Source organism: Budorcas taxicolor, chromosome 4, assembly GCF_023091745.1.
Source record: "Budorcas taxicolor isolate Tak-1 chromosome 4, Takin1.1, whole genome shotgun sequence".
Taxonomy (NCBI): domain Eukaryota; kingdom Metazoa; phylum Chordata; class Mammalia; order Artiodactyla; family Bovidae; genus Budorcas; species Budorcas taxicolor.
In genome coordinates this window covers 104,182,736-104,199,909 of record NC_068913.1, presented here as the reverse complement: position 1 = coordinate 104,199,909, position 17,174 = coordinate 104,182,736, and the positions used below count along the sequence as shown (strand labels likewise).

General features: G+C 42.8%; 1 protein-coding gene across 1 annotated transcript in view; it reads left to right on the top strand.

The window, feature by feature from the left end:
- The window catches only part of KIAA1549 (KIAA1549 ortholog), a 120,347-nt gene that overhangs the window by 62,089 nt on the left and 41,084 nt on the right, over positions 1 to 17,174 (top strand). The window contains exons 9-10 of the mRNA XM_052638985.1: positions 5,775 to 5,952; positions 8,939 to 9,123. Coding sequence (XP_052494945.1) covers positions 5,775 to 5,952; positions 8,939 to 9,123 — 363 coding nt within the window. The remainder of the gene's footprint in view (positions 1 to 5,774; positions 5,953 to 8,938; positions 9,124 to 17,174) is intronic.

Here is a 17,174-nt window from a genome sequence, read left to right as displayed (position 1 = left end):
TAGGGTCTGTTCTCTTAGCAAGTATGCAGTACAATATTATTAACTGTAGTCACCATGCTATACATTAGATCCCTAGAACTGGTTGACTGGAAGTGTACCCGCTTTGACCACCATCTCCCCATTTCTCTTCCCCTCCACCCTCGCAGTCACCAAGCTACTCCTTCCATGAGTCTGACTTTTTTAGATTCCACACATGTGAGATCATACAGTATCTGTCTTTGTCGGACTTACTTCACTTAGCGTAATACATTCAAGGTTCATCCCACATAGTTGCAAATGATGGGATTTTCTTCTTTTGGATGAATAATATTCCAGTGTGTGTGTACATGCATGTGTATGTGTCATACCACATTTTCTTAATCCATTTGTCCATAGACAGACACTTAGGTTACTTCCGTGTCCTGCCTGTTGAATATAGTGAACTTGGGGTGCAGATATCTTTTCAAAGACAGTGATTTCATTTACTTTGGATATGTACTCCAAAGTGGAGCTCCTGGACCATATACTGGTTCTAGTTTTAAATTTTTGTGGAACCTCCACACTATTTTCCATGGTGGCTGTACCAACTTACATTCCCACCAGTAGTGCACAAAGGTTCCCTTTTCTCTACATCCTCACTAGTATTTATCTCCTATGCTTTTGATAATAGTCATTCTAATAAATGTGAGGTGATATCTCAATGTGGTTTTGATTTGCATTTCCATGATAATTAGTGATATTGAGTTCCTTTTCATGTACCCATTGGCCATTTGTGTATCTTCGGAAATATGTCTGTTCAGATCCTATGCCCATTTGTTTCCAAGGGAGATACCAAGGTAACATTTCATGCAATGATGGGCACAATAAAGGACAGAAACGATATGGACCTAACAGAAGCAGAAGTTATTAAGAAGAGGTGGCAAGAATACACAGGACTATACAAAAAAGATCTTATGACCCAGATAACCATGATGGTGTGATCACTCAACCTAGAGCTAGATATCCTGGAGTGTGAAGTCAAATGGGCCTTAGGAAGCATCACTATGAACAAAACTAGTGCAGGTGATGGAATTCCACTGGAGCTATTTCAAATCCTGAAGGATGATGCTGTGAAAGTGCTGTGTTCAATATGCTAGCAAATTTGGAAGACTCAACAGTGGCCACAGGACTGGAAAAGGTCAGTTTTCATTCCAATCTCAAAGAAAGGCAATGCCAAAGAATGCTCAAACTACCTCACAGTTGGACTCATCTCACATGCTAGTAAAGTAATGTTCAAAATTCTCCAAGCCAGGCTTCAACAGTACATGAACCATGAACTTCCAGATGTTCAAGCTGGATTTAGAAAAGGCAGAGGAACCAGAGATCAAATTGCCAACATCTGTTGGATCATCGCAAAAGCAAGAGAATTCCAGAAAAGTATCTACTTCTGCTTCATTGACTTTTCTAAACCCTTTGTGTGGATCACAGCAAGTTGTGGAAAATTCTTCAAGAGATGGAAATACCAGACCACCTTATCTGCTTCCTGAGAAATCTGTATGCAGGTCAAGAAGCAACCAGACATGGAACAACAGACTGGTTCCAAATTGGGAAAGGAATGTGTCAAGGCTGTGTATTGTCACCTTGCTTATTTAACTTATATGCAAAGTACATCATGCAAAATGCCAGATTGGATGAAGCACAAGCTGGAATCAAGATTGCTGGGAGAAATATCAATAACCTCAGATATGCAGATGACAGCACCCTTATGGCAGAAAGCAAAGAGAAACTAAAGAGCCTCATGATGAAAGTGAAAGAGGAGAGTCAAAGAGGTGGCATAAAACTCAACACTCAAAAAATTAAGATCATGGCATCCAGTCCTATCACTTCATGGCAAATAGATGGAGAAACAGTGGAAACAGTGACAGACTTTATTTTCTTGGGCTCTAAAATCACTGCAGATGGTGACTGCAGCCATGAAATTAGAAGGCACTTGCTCCTTGGAAGAAAAGGTATGACCAACCTAGACAGCATATTATAAAGCAGAGACATTACTTTGCCAACAAAGGTCCATCTAGTCAAAGCTATGGTTTTTCCAGTGGTCATGTATGGATGTGAGAATTGGAGCATAAAGAAAGCTGAGCACCAAAGAATTGATGCTTTAGAACTGTGGTGTTGAAGACTCTTTAAGAGTCCCTTGGACTGCAAGGAGGTCAAGCCAGTCAATCCTAGATGAAATCAACCCTGAATATTCAATGGAAAAACTGATGCTGAAGCTGAAGCTCTAATACTTTGGCCACCTGATGTGAAGAACTGATTCACTGGAAAAGACCCTGATGCTAGACAGTGTGTTAAAAAGCAGAGACATCACTTTGCTGACAAAGGTCTGTGTAGTCAAAGCTATGTTTTTTTGTTTTTTTAAAGAAAGCTGAGTGCCAAAGAATTGATGCTTTTGAACTGTGGTGTTGGAGAAGATTCTTGAGTGCCTTGTACTGCAAGGAGATCAAACCATTCAATCCTAAAGGAAATCAGCCCTGAATATTCATTGGAAGGATTGATGCCGATGCTGAAGCTGAAGCTCTAATACTTTGGCCACCTGATGTGAAGAACTGACTCATTGGAAAAGACCCCGATGCTAGGAAAGAGTGAAGGCAGGAGGAGAAGGGGGCAACAGAGGATGAGATAGTGGGATGACATCTCTGACTCGATGGACATAAGTTTGAGCAAGCTCCATGAGTTGGCGATGGAGAGGGAAGCCTGGCGTGCTGCAGTCCATGGGGTCGCAAAGAGTCGGAAACGACTGAGTGAACTGAACTGAACTGATGCTCGTTTGTTAATCAGATTTTTTTTTTTTTTGCTATTGAGTTTTATCGGTTCCTTAATATATTTTGAATATTAGCCCCTTATTGAATACATGATTTGCAAATATTTTATCCCATTTCATAGATTGCCGCTTCATCTTGTTGAGTATTTTGCTGTATAGAGGCTTTTTTGTTAACATGTAGTCCCATTTGTTTATGTTTGCTCTGTTGCCTGTGCTTTGGATGTCTTATCCAAAACCCATTGCCAAGACCAATGACAGAGCTTTTGCCATATGTTTTCAGGTAGGAGTTTCGTGGTTTCAGGTGTTTCCATTTAGAGTTAATTTTTGCGTGTGAGATGGTGTCCAGTTTCATCCTTTCCGATGTGAATATCCAGTTTTCCCAACTCCGTTTATTGAAAAGACTTTATTTTCCCCATTGAGTATTCTTGGCTTTTTTGTCACTAGGGTCTTTTGTGGTTCCATATGAATTTTAGGATTGTTGTTTTATTTCTGTAAAAATGCCATTGGAATTTTGGTAAGGACTGCATTGACTCTATAGATATCTTTGGATAGTATGGCCATCTTAACAGTATTCTTTTGATCCATGAATATGGGATATATTTCCATTTATTTGTGTGTTCTTTGGTTTCTTTCATCAGTGTCTTATAGATTTCAGTATACAGATCTTTACCTCCTTGGTTAAATTTATTCCTAAATAGTTGATTATTTTTGATGCTAATTTGATTAGGACTGTTTCTTTTTCAGGTATTTTGTTATTAGTGTATAGAAATACAACTGATTTTTATATGTTTATTTTATATCTTGCAACTTTACTGAATTTACTTAGTCATTCCACTAGGATTTTTTTCTTTTTCTTTTTTTTTGGCAGAGTCTTTAGGGTTTTCTATATATAATATCAGGTCATCTACAGACAAAGACAGTTTTATTTCTTCCTTTTCAACTTGAATGCCTTTTATTTACTTTTCTTGCCTGATTGTTCCAGCTAGGATTTCTAGTATTATGTTGAATAGGGGTAGTGAGAGTGGAGAATCTCATCTTATTCCTGATCATAAAAGAAAAGCTTTCAACCTTTCACCATTGAGCACAGTGTTAGCTGTGGATTTGTCATATATGATTTTTTCTATATAGAGATATGTTTCTTCTGTATTCAATTTGTTGAGAGTTTTTATCATAAACGGATGTTGAGTTTTGTCAGATGCTTTTTTTTTGCATCTGTTGATATGATTGTATGATTTTTTGTTGAATTTGGTGTGCTAAGACTGTTGAAAATTTTTGCATTTGTGTTTCTTAAAGATACTGGTCTGTAGTTTTCTTTTCTTGTAGTGTCTATACCTGGCTTTGGTATTAAGATAATGTTAGTCTTATACAATCAATTTGAGAATGCTTCCTCCTCAATTTTTTGGAAAATTTTGAGGTTTGGCATTAATTTTTCTTTAAATATTTGATAGAATTCATCAGTAAAATCATCTAATTCTGGGCTTTTTTTTTTTTGGCTGGGAAGTTTGTGATTACTGATTTAATTTCCTTACTCATTATTGGTCTGAATAGATTTTCTGTTTCATCATGATCCTGTCTTAGTAGCTTGTATGTTTCTAGGAGCTTATCCATTTCTTCTAGGTTGTCAAATCTGTAGGCATGTAATTGTTCACAGTAGTCTCTTTTGATCCTTTATGTTTCTGTGGTATTAATGTAATGTCTTCTCTTTCACTTATAGTTTTTGAGTCCTGTCTCTTTTTATTGGTTCAGTTCAGTTCAGTCGCTCAGTCGTGTCTGACTCTTTGCAACCCCATGAATCGCAGCACCCCAGGCCTCCCTGTCTATCACCAGCTCCCGGAGTTCACTCAGACTCACATCCATCGAGTCACTGATGCCATCCAGCCATCTCATCTTCTGTTGTCCCCTTCTCCTCCTGCCCCCAATCCCTCCCAGCATCAGAGTCTTTTCCAATGAGTCAACTCTTCGCATGAGGTGGCCAAAGTACTGAAGTTCAGTTCAATTCAGTCATTCAGTCATGTCCAACTCTTTGCAACCCCTTGGACTGCAGCATGCCAAGCTTCCCTGTCCATCACCAACTCCCGGAGCTTGCTTAAACTCATGTCTGCCTTGAGACTTGTTTTATGGCCTAACATATGATCTGCACTAGAAAATGTTCCGTGTGGACTTGAGAAGAATGTATATTGTGTTGCTGTTGGATGGAACGTTCTGTGTCTGTTTGTCAGGTTCATTTGGTCTGCAGTATTGTTCAAATCTGCTGTTGATTGATTCCTGTCTGGATGATGTATCTCTTGTTGAGAGTGGGATATTAAAAAATTAATGAGATTTATTATCTCAAGAGCAGTGGTTCTCAACAGGGGATGATTTTGCCCCTCTTCCCCCCAGGGTACATTTGGCAATGTTTGGAAACTTTTGGTTTTCACAGCTAGTGAGGAAGGACATGGCTATTGCTACCGGCCTTTAGTGAGTTGAGGGCAGAGATGCTGCTAAACATCCTATGATACTTGGGGTAGTCCCACATCAAAGAATTATGTGGCTCAAAAATGGCAGTTGTGCCAAGGTTGAGAAACTCTGCCCTAGAAGAACAGGGAGAAAATGCTAATAGATTTGAGAAAGGATTGGCTTGAACCACTAATAGTTTCAGAGAACCAGGGGTGTTGGGAGGACAACGGCACTCTCTTGTGACCTGTTGGAGCTGGTTGATAGCAGTTCTAGACTGGACTTGGTATATTCTATGTACATTCTTTGCTCTTTTGTCTCAAAGAAGACTTTGAACAAAACAAAGCACACTTGTTATTCTGCAGAGAGGAGCTTTCATTTTAACTGTTTTTCTTCTCATCAAGAGAGCATCTTGGGGATTCTGGGATCTGGAGTGGTGTAATGACTTTATTAGGAAGATAGGAATAAATCCTGGGTAACACAGTCAAGGTTGAGTGCTCCCAAGAAAGGGCATCTGGAAATGTGAGCTTCTAAAATGCTAATGGTTTCTCTTATCTTTCAGGTGGTAAATGTGTCAAGGCTCGAGGGAGATGACAATCCTGTGCAGCTCATCTACTTTGTGGAGGATCAAGATGGAGAGAGACTCAGTGCAGTCAAGTCTTCAGATCTGATTAACAAGATAGACATCCAGAGAGCAGCCATCATCTTGGGTTACCGAATTCAAGGCGCTGTTGCCCAACGTGAGTGTGTGAGGCTCGGCCCCTCATATTCATCTGTGCTGAGCTGGGGTCAAAAGCCAGTCTTTTTCTGATGATAATCTCTGAATTTAAAACTTTCTTATGTGTGCATAGTAGATTTATGTCTTATATCTTTATTATTAGGTGTCATTTATAAAAGAGGTCAGTCATTAAAATTAATTTGCCGGGACCTTCTTTATTTCAGTTGCATGTAGTTGTAGCATTCTCTGTTCTTTTTCTTACCCAGCATTTTATATTCATAGTGTTATAGTGAGTTTTAGTAGCTTAAGTTAACTTTAATATTTTTCCCTTCTTCCTGTACCAAAAAAAAAATTTATCCTAGGTAAAATAATGTGTTTTCCCTGTATTTACTCCAAAATCTTATATGTCATATTTTGAATGTTGGTGTGGGGACAGTGAGTCAAACAGGAAGCTGGGAAGTACCTTCTGAATTTATTGGCTTCCTCCTGAGTCTTCTAAGACAAAGAATCCCTTGATCTTTACCCTTCTCAATCCTGTTTCTCTCTCACCCTGTCCTTAACACAACTCATAATTTAGGGGTGTTTTGATACTCTTTATTATTGCTGGAAGAGTCTAGGCTCCTGCCCCCACTCACGATGGCTATTCTCAATGCCTTTTTTTCCCCCAACTCACAGATTTTGGTTATTTAAAAGTAAGAAAAGGAGACATGAAAGAGTATGTTTTTCTAAATATGGCTTTCTGAATCAGACTACTATTTTAATGTGGGTGTTTTTCCTTTATGTTCCTAGGAGCAATCCTTGGATATTTTGCCCAGAGATATTTCCTCCCAACAGTAAAGGGATTACTAAATGTTTAGAAGGAATTTAGCATCAGAGAGTGTTGAAAATCTCCCCCCAGATTTCAGCGATGAAGGCAGTCCTTAAAAAACGACAGCTTTGAAATGATCCTCAATAATGGAATGTTCTTTGTAAGAGCTGTTCTTGGAAACTAACGAAGATGAGGGCCAGTGGGCACACTTGCTCCATTCTATAGGTGATCATGGGAGAGTTGAAGCAATTAACCACTGGTGGTTTGTGTTTGTATATTTGAGAGATGATTGTATACTGGTGTGTTCTGTTTCAAAGCAGCCAGAAAAAATAATGAAACACTTACTTGCAATTCTTCATAGACAGTATTTCTACCTGTTGGATGAGTGCCCCATTCCAGCTGAGCACTCACTTTTTTAGAAAAGATGCATTGCAGTAGGCTCTGGGCACTTTTCAAGGCTACTTCCATCTGCTCTTGCACCTCTCTTTGGCTCATTTTTGTGCTGAAGACCACAGGGGTAGCAGTCCTGGGATTGGAAGCCTCAGCCAAGACTAGAACCAGCCCCCAAAACAGCTGTGGACCCCATGTCAGGCCCTCATTCTGATGAGCCACAGGGTTTTACTAGGTTAGGACTAAGAAGAGTCTCTAGTTGTCCCAGCCCCTCAGTTTGGTTGTGTAACTCCAGTACTGTCAGTTGTTTTCACGCAAAATAAACTGCATATACAAACTATATTCACGGCAAACTGAAAGATGCAAAGTATTAACACCCTGTCACTTTCCCCGTTTCCTGCAGAGTCTTTGCTTTGCAATTTGTGCTTCTTTCAGAGTGCACGTGCTTTAAAGGGCTTCTCCCCTCCCTGGTCACTCAGGGGCCTAAACTCAGACTTAAACCAGCACTAAGCATCTTTTTTTATTGTTATACCTTCGAGTGAAAACATTCTGATCCCGTAGCACGTGTTAGCCATTACAGGATATGAAAAAAGTAGAAAACTTAGTCCTTGCCCAGGAGGACTGAGGTTGTGTTTGAACAAAGCACAGTCATGACCATATTAATGAGCGAAGTGGTATTGTATATCAAGACGATATATTTATGTAATAACATGCATTTTGAAAGAATAGCACAGTACTGTTTATAAGACAGAGATATCCAAGGACAAAAGAACTTAGACAAGGGGAATCCACCGTTGTCATGGAGAGGTTGTTGTGAAGTGACCGTAATGGATGAGGGAGCTGGGCAGAGGGGAGGGGGTGTTTTGGTTTCCAGAGCCTGGTAATTGGAACCTGAGCTTTAAAAGGACCGAAAAGAGTTGAGCTTTTAAGAAGAGCTGAATCTTGCAAGAGGAGGAATACAAAATGAAGAGCATGAGGGCCCAGTACTGGGGGCTGGGTTAGGGAGAGGAGCCCGCGAAGGAAGTTGAGGACAAAGTAATGGCAGCGTAATCGCCCCAGGCCATGGAAGATGGGGGGCGGTGGGAGGTAGGGGGGCGGAGGGTGAAGGATTCAGAATGTTAGTTGAGGGGACTTCCTTGACAGCCCAGTGGTTAAGACTTTACTTTCCAGTGCAGAGAGTGTGAGTTTGATCCCTGGTTGAGGACCTAAGATCCCACATGCCAACAAGCCAAAACATAAAACAGAAGCAATATTGTAACAAATTCAATAATGACTTTAAAGATGATCCACATCCAAAAAAAAAAAATCTTAAATATTTTAGTGTAATTGTAAAATTGACAACTGTACCTTAAATAAAGCAGTTTCAATACAAAGTCCTATTTCAAGGGCTTAGAGAGAGACCCAGATGAGGAATGAAGACAGTGCTCACAGACCCCTTACTGGGATTTCTGATTTTTGGTGAGGATTAGAAATCTTCCTGCAGCGAGAATTTAGGGAGGGACCTGGTAGAATAAGCTGGACGTCAGGAGAATAAACTGGACGTCAGAAGACCTGGAATCAACCTCACTTGGCCGTTGAATTAGCGATGTTCCTTTAGACATGTCATGTATGTCGCTGTGATCCTTGCTGTGTTGTAGCTGGAACATCCTGGGTTGTGTTTACTGCTTTTTTGTCTTCAGGGGGTCATCATCTCTCCCCGTTGTCTTGAGATGAAATGACGTGGGAGGGTTTCTGCTAGTAGGCGGGGCATTCACTGTCCAGTAAAGGAGTGCAGAGGACTCACTGGGAGACCTTTCTTTCTCGTGTGCAGCTGTGGACAGGGTGAAGAGGCCGTCCCCCGAGTCCCAGAGCAGCAACCTCTGGGTCATCGTGGGCGTGGTCGTGCCGGCACTGGTAGTGCTGGTGATTGTCATCATCCTCTACTGGAAGCTCTGCCGCACGGACAAGCTGGACTTTCAGCCTGACACCGTGGCCAACGTTCAGCAGCGTCAGAAGGTAAGGGGCGGCCCTCCACCCCCACGTTCATATGAGCGTTTCGTGGGCTGGGATGGGGCGAGTTCAGATTCCTGGTATTGAAGGATGGGGAGAGGAGCTAGTCAGGAAATCTTCCAGCCCTAGTGGTGGTGTCCCTTTACTTCCACGTTTGTTTGCTGAAACCCAGGTCTTCTGTAGTGTTCCATAGCTGCCCAGAAAAAGCAGCTGTGTAAAGGCTTAGCAATGCTGCAGGCTCTGAGTTCCACTGTGATCTTATTTTTGAGATATTCAGTTACAAAATCATATCCATTCTGTGCATGAATTCTGATCTATTTTAACCCTGGACGCGTTCAGAGAGCAAGAACTAAGGAAGGTTTTCTTTGATCTACAGCCTTGCTGGGCAGCTCCTTTATTTTCTGTCTACATTATTGCAAGCCTGCTTACCCACCTTGATCAAGAGCACTTAATCACTAAAAAGTGGTATTATCTGCCTTTTTCATTTTGACTTTATATGTATATATATATATATAAATATATGTATGTATGTACGTAATTTTTTGGACAATCTTCAAAAAAAATTGGAATGCTAGTCAACCAAAAGAAATTCTGTGTGGTCTTTCTTGTTAACAACACACAAAATGCATCAGCTGCAGTTTCCAGATTGGGATACTTTAGGGAAGAACGAAACAACCTGAGTACAAAATTTTCTATTTTTTTTCCCATGTCCCCACTACCCAACCCTACTCTGCAATCTTTTAGAGTTAATTAACTTACACCTAATTTGATAGCAGTTTGTTTCTTTCTTTATTAGCAGCTCCTTTGCCATGTCTTTCCAAGGCATTCCTTGGAAATCTGTAATAGCAGTTTTTAGTTTTTATAATAGCAGTTCCCTTCTCATACTTATGTTTCAACAGTGTCTGCAATATTTGTCACATGTAAGTTTCAGAGCGAAGACACAGCATCTTGGTCAGTATCTGGCTCCTCTGGTGAAGTATGAACATGCCAAGTAAGAGAAGAGCTGGTTAGGTGCAAGCTCTGAGCTCAGCACACCTGTCAGCCTCACCCAGGGCATGAGAAGTGGTGGTTGCCGGCTCTGATAACATGTATCCACTATGGGTCACACATTTAGAGGACTCAATGGACTCTAGGAGTTTGGTGAGAAAAAGCAAGCAAGAGGCAGAGGAACAGGAAATAAAGGATCACCCTATTAACCTTCTAATTTTACTCTGATTTTCTGGGTATAAAAAAATCCTGTACGTAATAAACCTAGACCTGATGGATGAAAAAAGTGAAAGTGAAAGTCACGTCCAACTCTTTGCAACCCCATGGACTATACAGTCTAGGCCAGAATACTGGAGTGGGTAGTCTTTCCTTCTTCCAGGGGATCTTCCCAATGCAGGGATCGAACCCAGGTCTCCTGCATTGCAGATGGATTCTTTACCAGCTGAGCCCCCAGGGAAGCCCAAATTAATTCAGCACTATTTAAAGTCATTTTTGGGGTTGTTTCTTTGGCCACACTGTGCAGCATATGGGATCTTAATTCCCAGACCAGGGATCGAACCCACATTCCGTGCATCCAAAGTGTGGAATCTTAATCACTAGACCTCCAGGGAAGTTCTGATGGATGAAAAAAAGTATTTTAAATTTATTTTGCTTGTAAAAGTAGATGAAGAGCATTCTTCTTCTTATGATTTAACTAAGAAATGCAAACTCTTGATTAAATTGCAAGCTTATGGTTATCCAGCATTTTGGAAGCAGTTTATACATTAAGGTCATATTTATTACCCATCTTCATTTATTATTGACATAGTCTGCTAAGGTTGTTTTGTTGTTAGACTGGTGAATAGTGCGGAAAAAACCCGGGGGGTAAAGTCCTTGACGACTCGTTGTGTGATTTTCACCGTGACGACATCAGCAGGCGGTTTGGAGATGTTTTGGGTTCTGGTGAAAGAGCACTGTTACAGAGAGATGTAGCAGTGTAGACGGTTCTGTATCTGGGTTTGTACTGCGCTGTGCTTCCTCACATAAACACTCCTGTGGATACCTATCCATTGTCTCTCACTTCAGTAAACTGTCATGAGAACCACATCCCTGAAGTTCACAGCGGACTGTTCTGGAACATGCTAACCACTGATGCTGCTATACCGCAAATGAACAGTTGCCAATAGAACTTTCCGCCTCTGGAGTTGTGTTTTTCTGCACATGCTGCATGGATTGGCGTATTCACTTTTACACCATCTTTTCAGGAAGGGTTTTTTGTACCAAGGATTCCCCAAGAGAACAGGTGTCCTTGACTTGGTTAGGAGCATAGCAGGGTCTTTGTTTGGCTGGCATAAGAGCCCATCGTTTGGATCTTGTCATGTTTTTTTAATAAGAAAATGATGATATGCATTTAGTTTAAAAACAAGCATCTCTGCTTCATAAGTGTTTCTTCTAAGATTATCTGACAATAGTAAAGTGCCTCTAGCCTATTCTTCAGGGCACTTTGCAAAGATGCTGTCTTCCCTGTGACTCAAAAGAGCAGAGGCCCTTTTTCCTTCTAGTGTGGCTCTGTTTTCCCTCTCTGCTCTACTCACCCCACCCCTTGATGCTGTTTCACTGCTGTTCTCTGAAATCTTTTAGCAAATCCCAGAGCTGCAAACATCTGGAAACAATAAATCTGCTGACCCCAAATCCACACCCCTTTCTTCTTGTAACCAGAAGGAAACCTCTTCCTATTGTCTGGGAGTAGATTAGTTTCGAAATATGATAAGAGAGAGAAGCCATCCTATTTTGAGGCAGAGTCTTAAAATTTTGAGTGATAAAAAAACAAAAACAAAAACCCTAACACATGTCTTTCTTTTTATCTGTATTCTCTTTAATCTGTAGCCCAAAGGCATCACTTTTTACTGCTACCAGTAAAATTACAGCTTGGACCCGCCTCGCCCTGTTGAGGTTCTATTTAAAGACATGAACAGCATTGGCTTAGATGTTGCCTGCTCCGTGAAAACTTGTTCCTTCTGATGGGGACAGTCCACACCCCGTGGTTGGCCTGGGACCTGGTTCCCGGCTCGCGGGCACCGTGGGCGGCTGGATGGGGCTGCCTCAGATGCCGCGTGTTCATTCACCAAATGCTGAGCCTTTGCTCTCAGCCAAGCAGGGTCGGGCTGCGTGACAAGCACAGATAACATGTGGTCCCTGCCTTCGAGGGGCTTCCCTCGTAGCTCAGTCGGTAAGGAATCTACCTGCAATGCAGGAGACCTGGGTTCGATTCCTGGGTTAGGAAGATCCCCTGGAGAAGGAAATGGCAATCCACTCCAGTATCCTTGCCTGGAAAATCCCATGGACAGAGGAGCCTGGTGGGCTACAGTCCACAGGGTCGCAAGAGTCGGACATGACTTAACGACTAAACCACCTAAACCAATCTGCCTTCGAGGGCTTTCGTGAGGGAGGAAGTGGCTCAAAGCTGACACACAGCAGCATGTCTGTCCAGGACTCTGTGGCAGCTCAGATACAGGGTTGAAGCTTGGAGGTTGAGGAGGGGAAGCCAGAGGAAGTGGGCCCAGGCGGTGGGGGAGGGCAGGTGTGGACGGCAGGAAGGATGGGGAGAAGGTGAGTGGAACGAAGGGCACAGCCAACACCGAGGTGACAAGTGTAGGCAGGAGCCAGGCTTGGAGGGTTTATGGGACGTGTCAAGGGGTGGAGGTGATACTGTCGGCTTGAGGGAGCACTGAGGGGTTCTCAGTGGGGAGAGTAGGTTGGGCATAGTGATTTGTTTTTAAATTTAGTTGCATTGGGTCTTTTGGTGTGTGCGTGGGCTCTTTGCTGTGGCTCCCAGGCTTTCTCTGGTTCCAGCTGGAGCTTCTCCTGCTGTGGCGCCCAGGCTGTCTCTGGTTCCGGCGGGAGCTCCTCCTGCTGTGGCTCCCAGGCTGTCTCTGGTTCCGGCGGGAGCTCCTCCTGCTGTGGCTCCCAGGCTGTCTCTGGTTCCGGCGGGAGCTCCTCCTGCTGTGGTGCCCAGGCTGTCTCTGGTTCCAGCGGGAGCTTCTCCTGCTGTGGTGCCCAGGTTCTGGTTCCGGCGGGAGCTTCTCCTGCTGTGGTGCCCAAGCTGTCTCTGGTTCAGCGGGAGCTCCTCCTGCTGTGGTGCCCAGGCTCTGGAGCTTATGGGCTCAGTAGTTACAGTGCTGTGTGGGTTGTCACCCCGAGCATAGGGGATCTTAATTCCCCGACCAAGGATCGAACCTGTGTCCCCTGCATTGGAAGGCAGATTCCTAACCATGGGGCCACCAGGGAATCCCCTGGACACACTGATGTTTGAAACAGTCCCTAAAGAGGGCAGTGTGATCAACGGGTTGAAGTGAAGCTGGAAGAGTTTCTTCCATCTGAGCAGAGTTCGTCTCATCCTTTCTCTGCAAGGATCGTGCTAACACCTAAAGTGTTGGTGGTTCCAGGGTGCCCTCGGTCAGCTGACCAGGACTTCCTGGGGCCTGGGGTTGGAGGATCTTGGAGAACTGCTTGCCCACCTCCTAGACCTCGGGGTGAGCTGTGGCCCCACACTGGGCTGCAGTGGAGACCTGGGGTGGCAGTAGGCTCGCCTTGTCTTCACTTCTTCAATGGAAACAGCACGGTGGCCATGGTGGCTTTTCACCAACCACGTCTATCAAATAGCAAGCGCTTAAACGATGGCGCTCTTTTGGAGGTGGTGCGTTTTTGTTCAGCCACTTTGGGGATCAGCTCTGCGGTTTCCATTGTCATCTCAACTGCTCCTTCCTAAGGGGGCTCAGGCTAACCCGAGTCCCGGGGACTTCACTCTGCGTTGTTCCATCTGGGTCACATTATATTTATGGCTCACACATTTTAAAATTACTCTGGCGTCTCTCCTGTTACTTGGCTGACCTGCCGTACCAGCCCACCCCAACTTGTCAGCGATGTATTCCAGTGAGACACAGACAGTGGGGTTGTCTCCTCTGTGATACATTAAAGAAGGAACAAAAGAGCTGTCTTTCCTCAGAAAAACTGGGTCCTAATAGGAATATTGAAAGTGCTCATGAATCTTGGCTCTTTTATAAAATGCTGATTGATGCTTATTTCTGCATGTGAAGGCTGGAAGCACAATACACCAGACCTAACTCTATAGATTTTTTTAAGACATGGAAAAACTAGAAAAAGTGTTCCGGGAAACAGGGATGAAACAAAGGGAGTTAATAGTTCCATAAGTGAGGGGAACAGTGTTTTCTCTAATTTTTTCCTTCTGTGTGGAGATGGCCTTTGTTTTGTGTATAAGCACAGACTGGTTGCCAAATCTCTTGTCATAGGAGGAGACGACTCACCCAGCCTGAGAGAAGTCAGGGATCTAATGAACGTATTTAAAGATGCTAGTTGGAATGAACCAAAGCCAACAGGACTTCAAAGCTGTAACGGATGTGTATTTCATTTATGATGTCTGCAATATCATATATGATGATACCCTTTTCTTGGTTCCCCACAAAATCCAGTAAGTTTGGTGACCCTTTTAAAATTTGTTCAGTCATCAGATAGTTATTGGGGTCTACCACGGGTCACGTTGCTGCATTAAAACATTCTGTATCTAAATTTATATCTATAGCTTTATCTGGTCTCAGAACTCTCAACTGACTATTCATATCAACTGCGTGATCTTTCATCGACCAACAGCAAAAACATCGCTGTCAGTCTCATTTGTATGGTGCCTTTGCATGTGTGAAGCATTTTGACGTTGTCGGGGAGGAAGGAATTTTCTAGGTTCTCTTGGCTGGTCTACAGATTAAATTGACCTGAGACAGATTGACAGGAGGAAATCACAGAAAGGTTCAATAGTGCAGGTTCATAGGAGAAACCCACGTATGGAACTAAGCAACACACCGCAACGGCCAGAGTGCTCACCTTAAATACACCAGCAGCTGAAGACAAGAGAGGGTGTCAGAGGCAGTGGGTTGAGACTGTAGAGGGGAGGAAGGCAGTTTGCAGGGAGATGGAAAAGCAAAGGTTTGGTAAATAAGTCTTGCTGAGTCTTGCAGAGACAGGGGCCCAGGGAGGAAAGGTGATAGCTCTCTTTCTGGAATAAGTCCTCTGTCTGTATTTTTAAGGCAGTTAGATGAGCGGGGGAGGGGTGAATATCAGAGTTTTTCCTGAGTCTTTTGGGCCTTGCTTGTTTTCATCTTCGCATTGATCGCTGAGGAAGGCTTTCTTATCTCTTCTTGCTATTCTTTGGAACTCTGCATTTAGATGCTTGTATCTTTCCTTTTCTCTTTTGCTTTTCGCTTCTCTTCTTTTCACAGCTATTTGTAAGGCCTCCTCAGACAGCCACTTGGCTTTTTTGCATTTCTTTTCCATGGGGATGGTCTTGATCCCTGTCTCCTGTACAGTGTCACGAACCTCTGTCCATAGTTCATCAGGCACTCTATCTATCAGATCTAGGCCCTTAAATCTATTTCTCACTTCCACTGTATAATCATAAGGGATTTGATTTAGGTCATACCTGAATGGTCTAGCGGTTTTCCCTGCTTTCTTCAATTTAAGTCTGAATTTGGCAATAAGGAGTTCATGATCTGAGCCACAGTCAACTCCTGGTCTTGTTTTTTTTGACTGTAGAGAGCTTCTCCATCTTTGGCTGCAAAGAATATAATCAATCTGATTTCAGTGTTGACCATCTGGTGATGTCCATGTGTAGAGTCTTCTCTTGTGTTGTTGGAAGAGGGTGTTTGCTATGACCAGTGCATTTTCTTGGCAAAACTCTTGTAGTCTTTGCCCTGCTTCATTCCGCATTCCAAGGTCAAATTTGCCTGTTACTCCAGGTGTTTCTTGACTTCCTACTTTTTCATTCCAGTCCCCTATAATGAAAAGAACATGCAAAGAAATAGAGGAAAACAACAGAATGGGAAAGACTAGAGATCTCTTCAAGAAAATTAGAGATACCAAGGGAAAATTTCATGCAAAGATGGGCTCGATAAAGGACAGAAATGGTATGGACCTAACAGAAGCAGAGATATTAAGAAGAGATAGCAAGAATACACAGAAGAACTGTACAAAAAAGATTGTCACAACCCAGATAATCACGATGGTGTGATCACTCACCTAGAGCCAGAAATCCTGGAATGTGAAGTCAAGTGGGCCTTAGAAAGCATCACGACGAACAAAGCTAGTGGAGGTGATGGAATTCCAGTTGAGCTATTTCAAATCCTGAAAGATGATGCTGTGAAAGTGCTGCACTCAATATGCCAGCAAATTTGGAAAACTCAGCAGTGGCCACAGGACTGGAAAAGGGCAGTTTTCATTCCAATCCCAAAGAAAGGCAATGCCAAAGAATGCTCAAACTACCGCACAATTGCACTCATCTCACATGCTAGTAAAGTAATGCTCAAAATTCTCCAAGCCAGTCTTTGGCAATACATGAACCGAGAACTTCCTGACGTTCAAGCTGGTTTTAGAAAAGGCTGAGAAACCAGAGATCATATTGCCAACATCTGTTGGATCATGGAAAAAGCAAGAGAGTTCCAGAAAAACATCTATTTCTGCTTTATTGACTATGCCAAAGCCTTTGACTGTGTGGCTCACAATCAACTGTGGATAATTCTGAAAGAGATGGAAATACCAGACCACCTGACCTGCCTCTTGAGAAACCTATATGCAGGTCAGGAAGCAACAGTTAGTTTTAGAACTGGACATGGAACAACAGACTGGTTCCAAATAGGAAAAGGAGTATGTCAAGGCTGTATTTTGTCACCCTGCTTATTTAACTTATATGCAGAGTACATCACGAGAAGCGCTGGGCTGGAAGAAGCACAAGCTGGAATCAAGATTGCCGGGAGAAATATCAATAACCTCAGATATGCAGATGACACCACCCTTATGGCAGAAAGTGAAGAGGAACTAAAAAGCCTCTTGATGAAAGTGAAAGAAAAGAGTGAAAAAGTTGGCTTAAAGCTCAACATTCAGAAAACAAAGATATTGGCATCTGGTCCCATCACTCCATGGGAAATAGATGGGGAAACAGTGGAAACAGTGTCAGACTTTATTTTGGGGGGCTCCAAAATCACTGCAGATGGTGATTGCAGCCATGAAATTAAAAGATGCTTGCT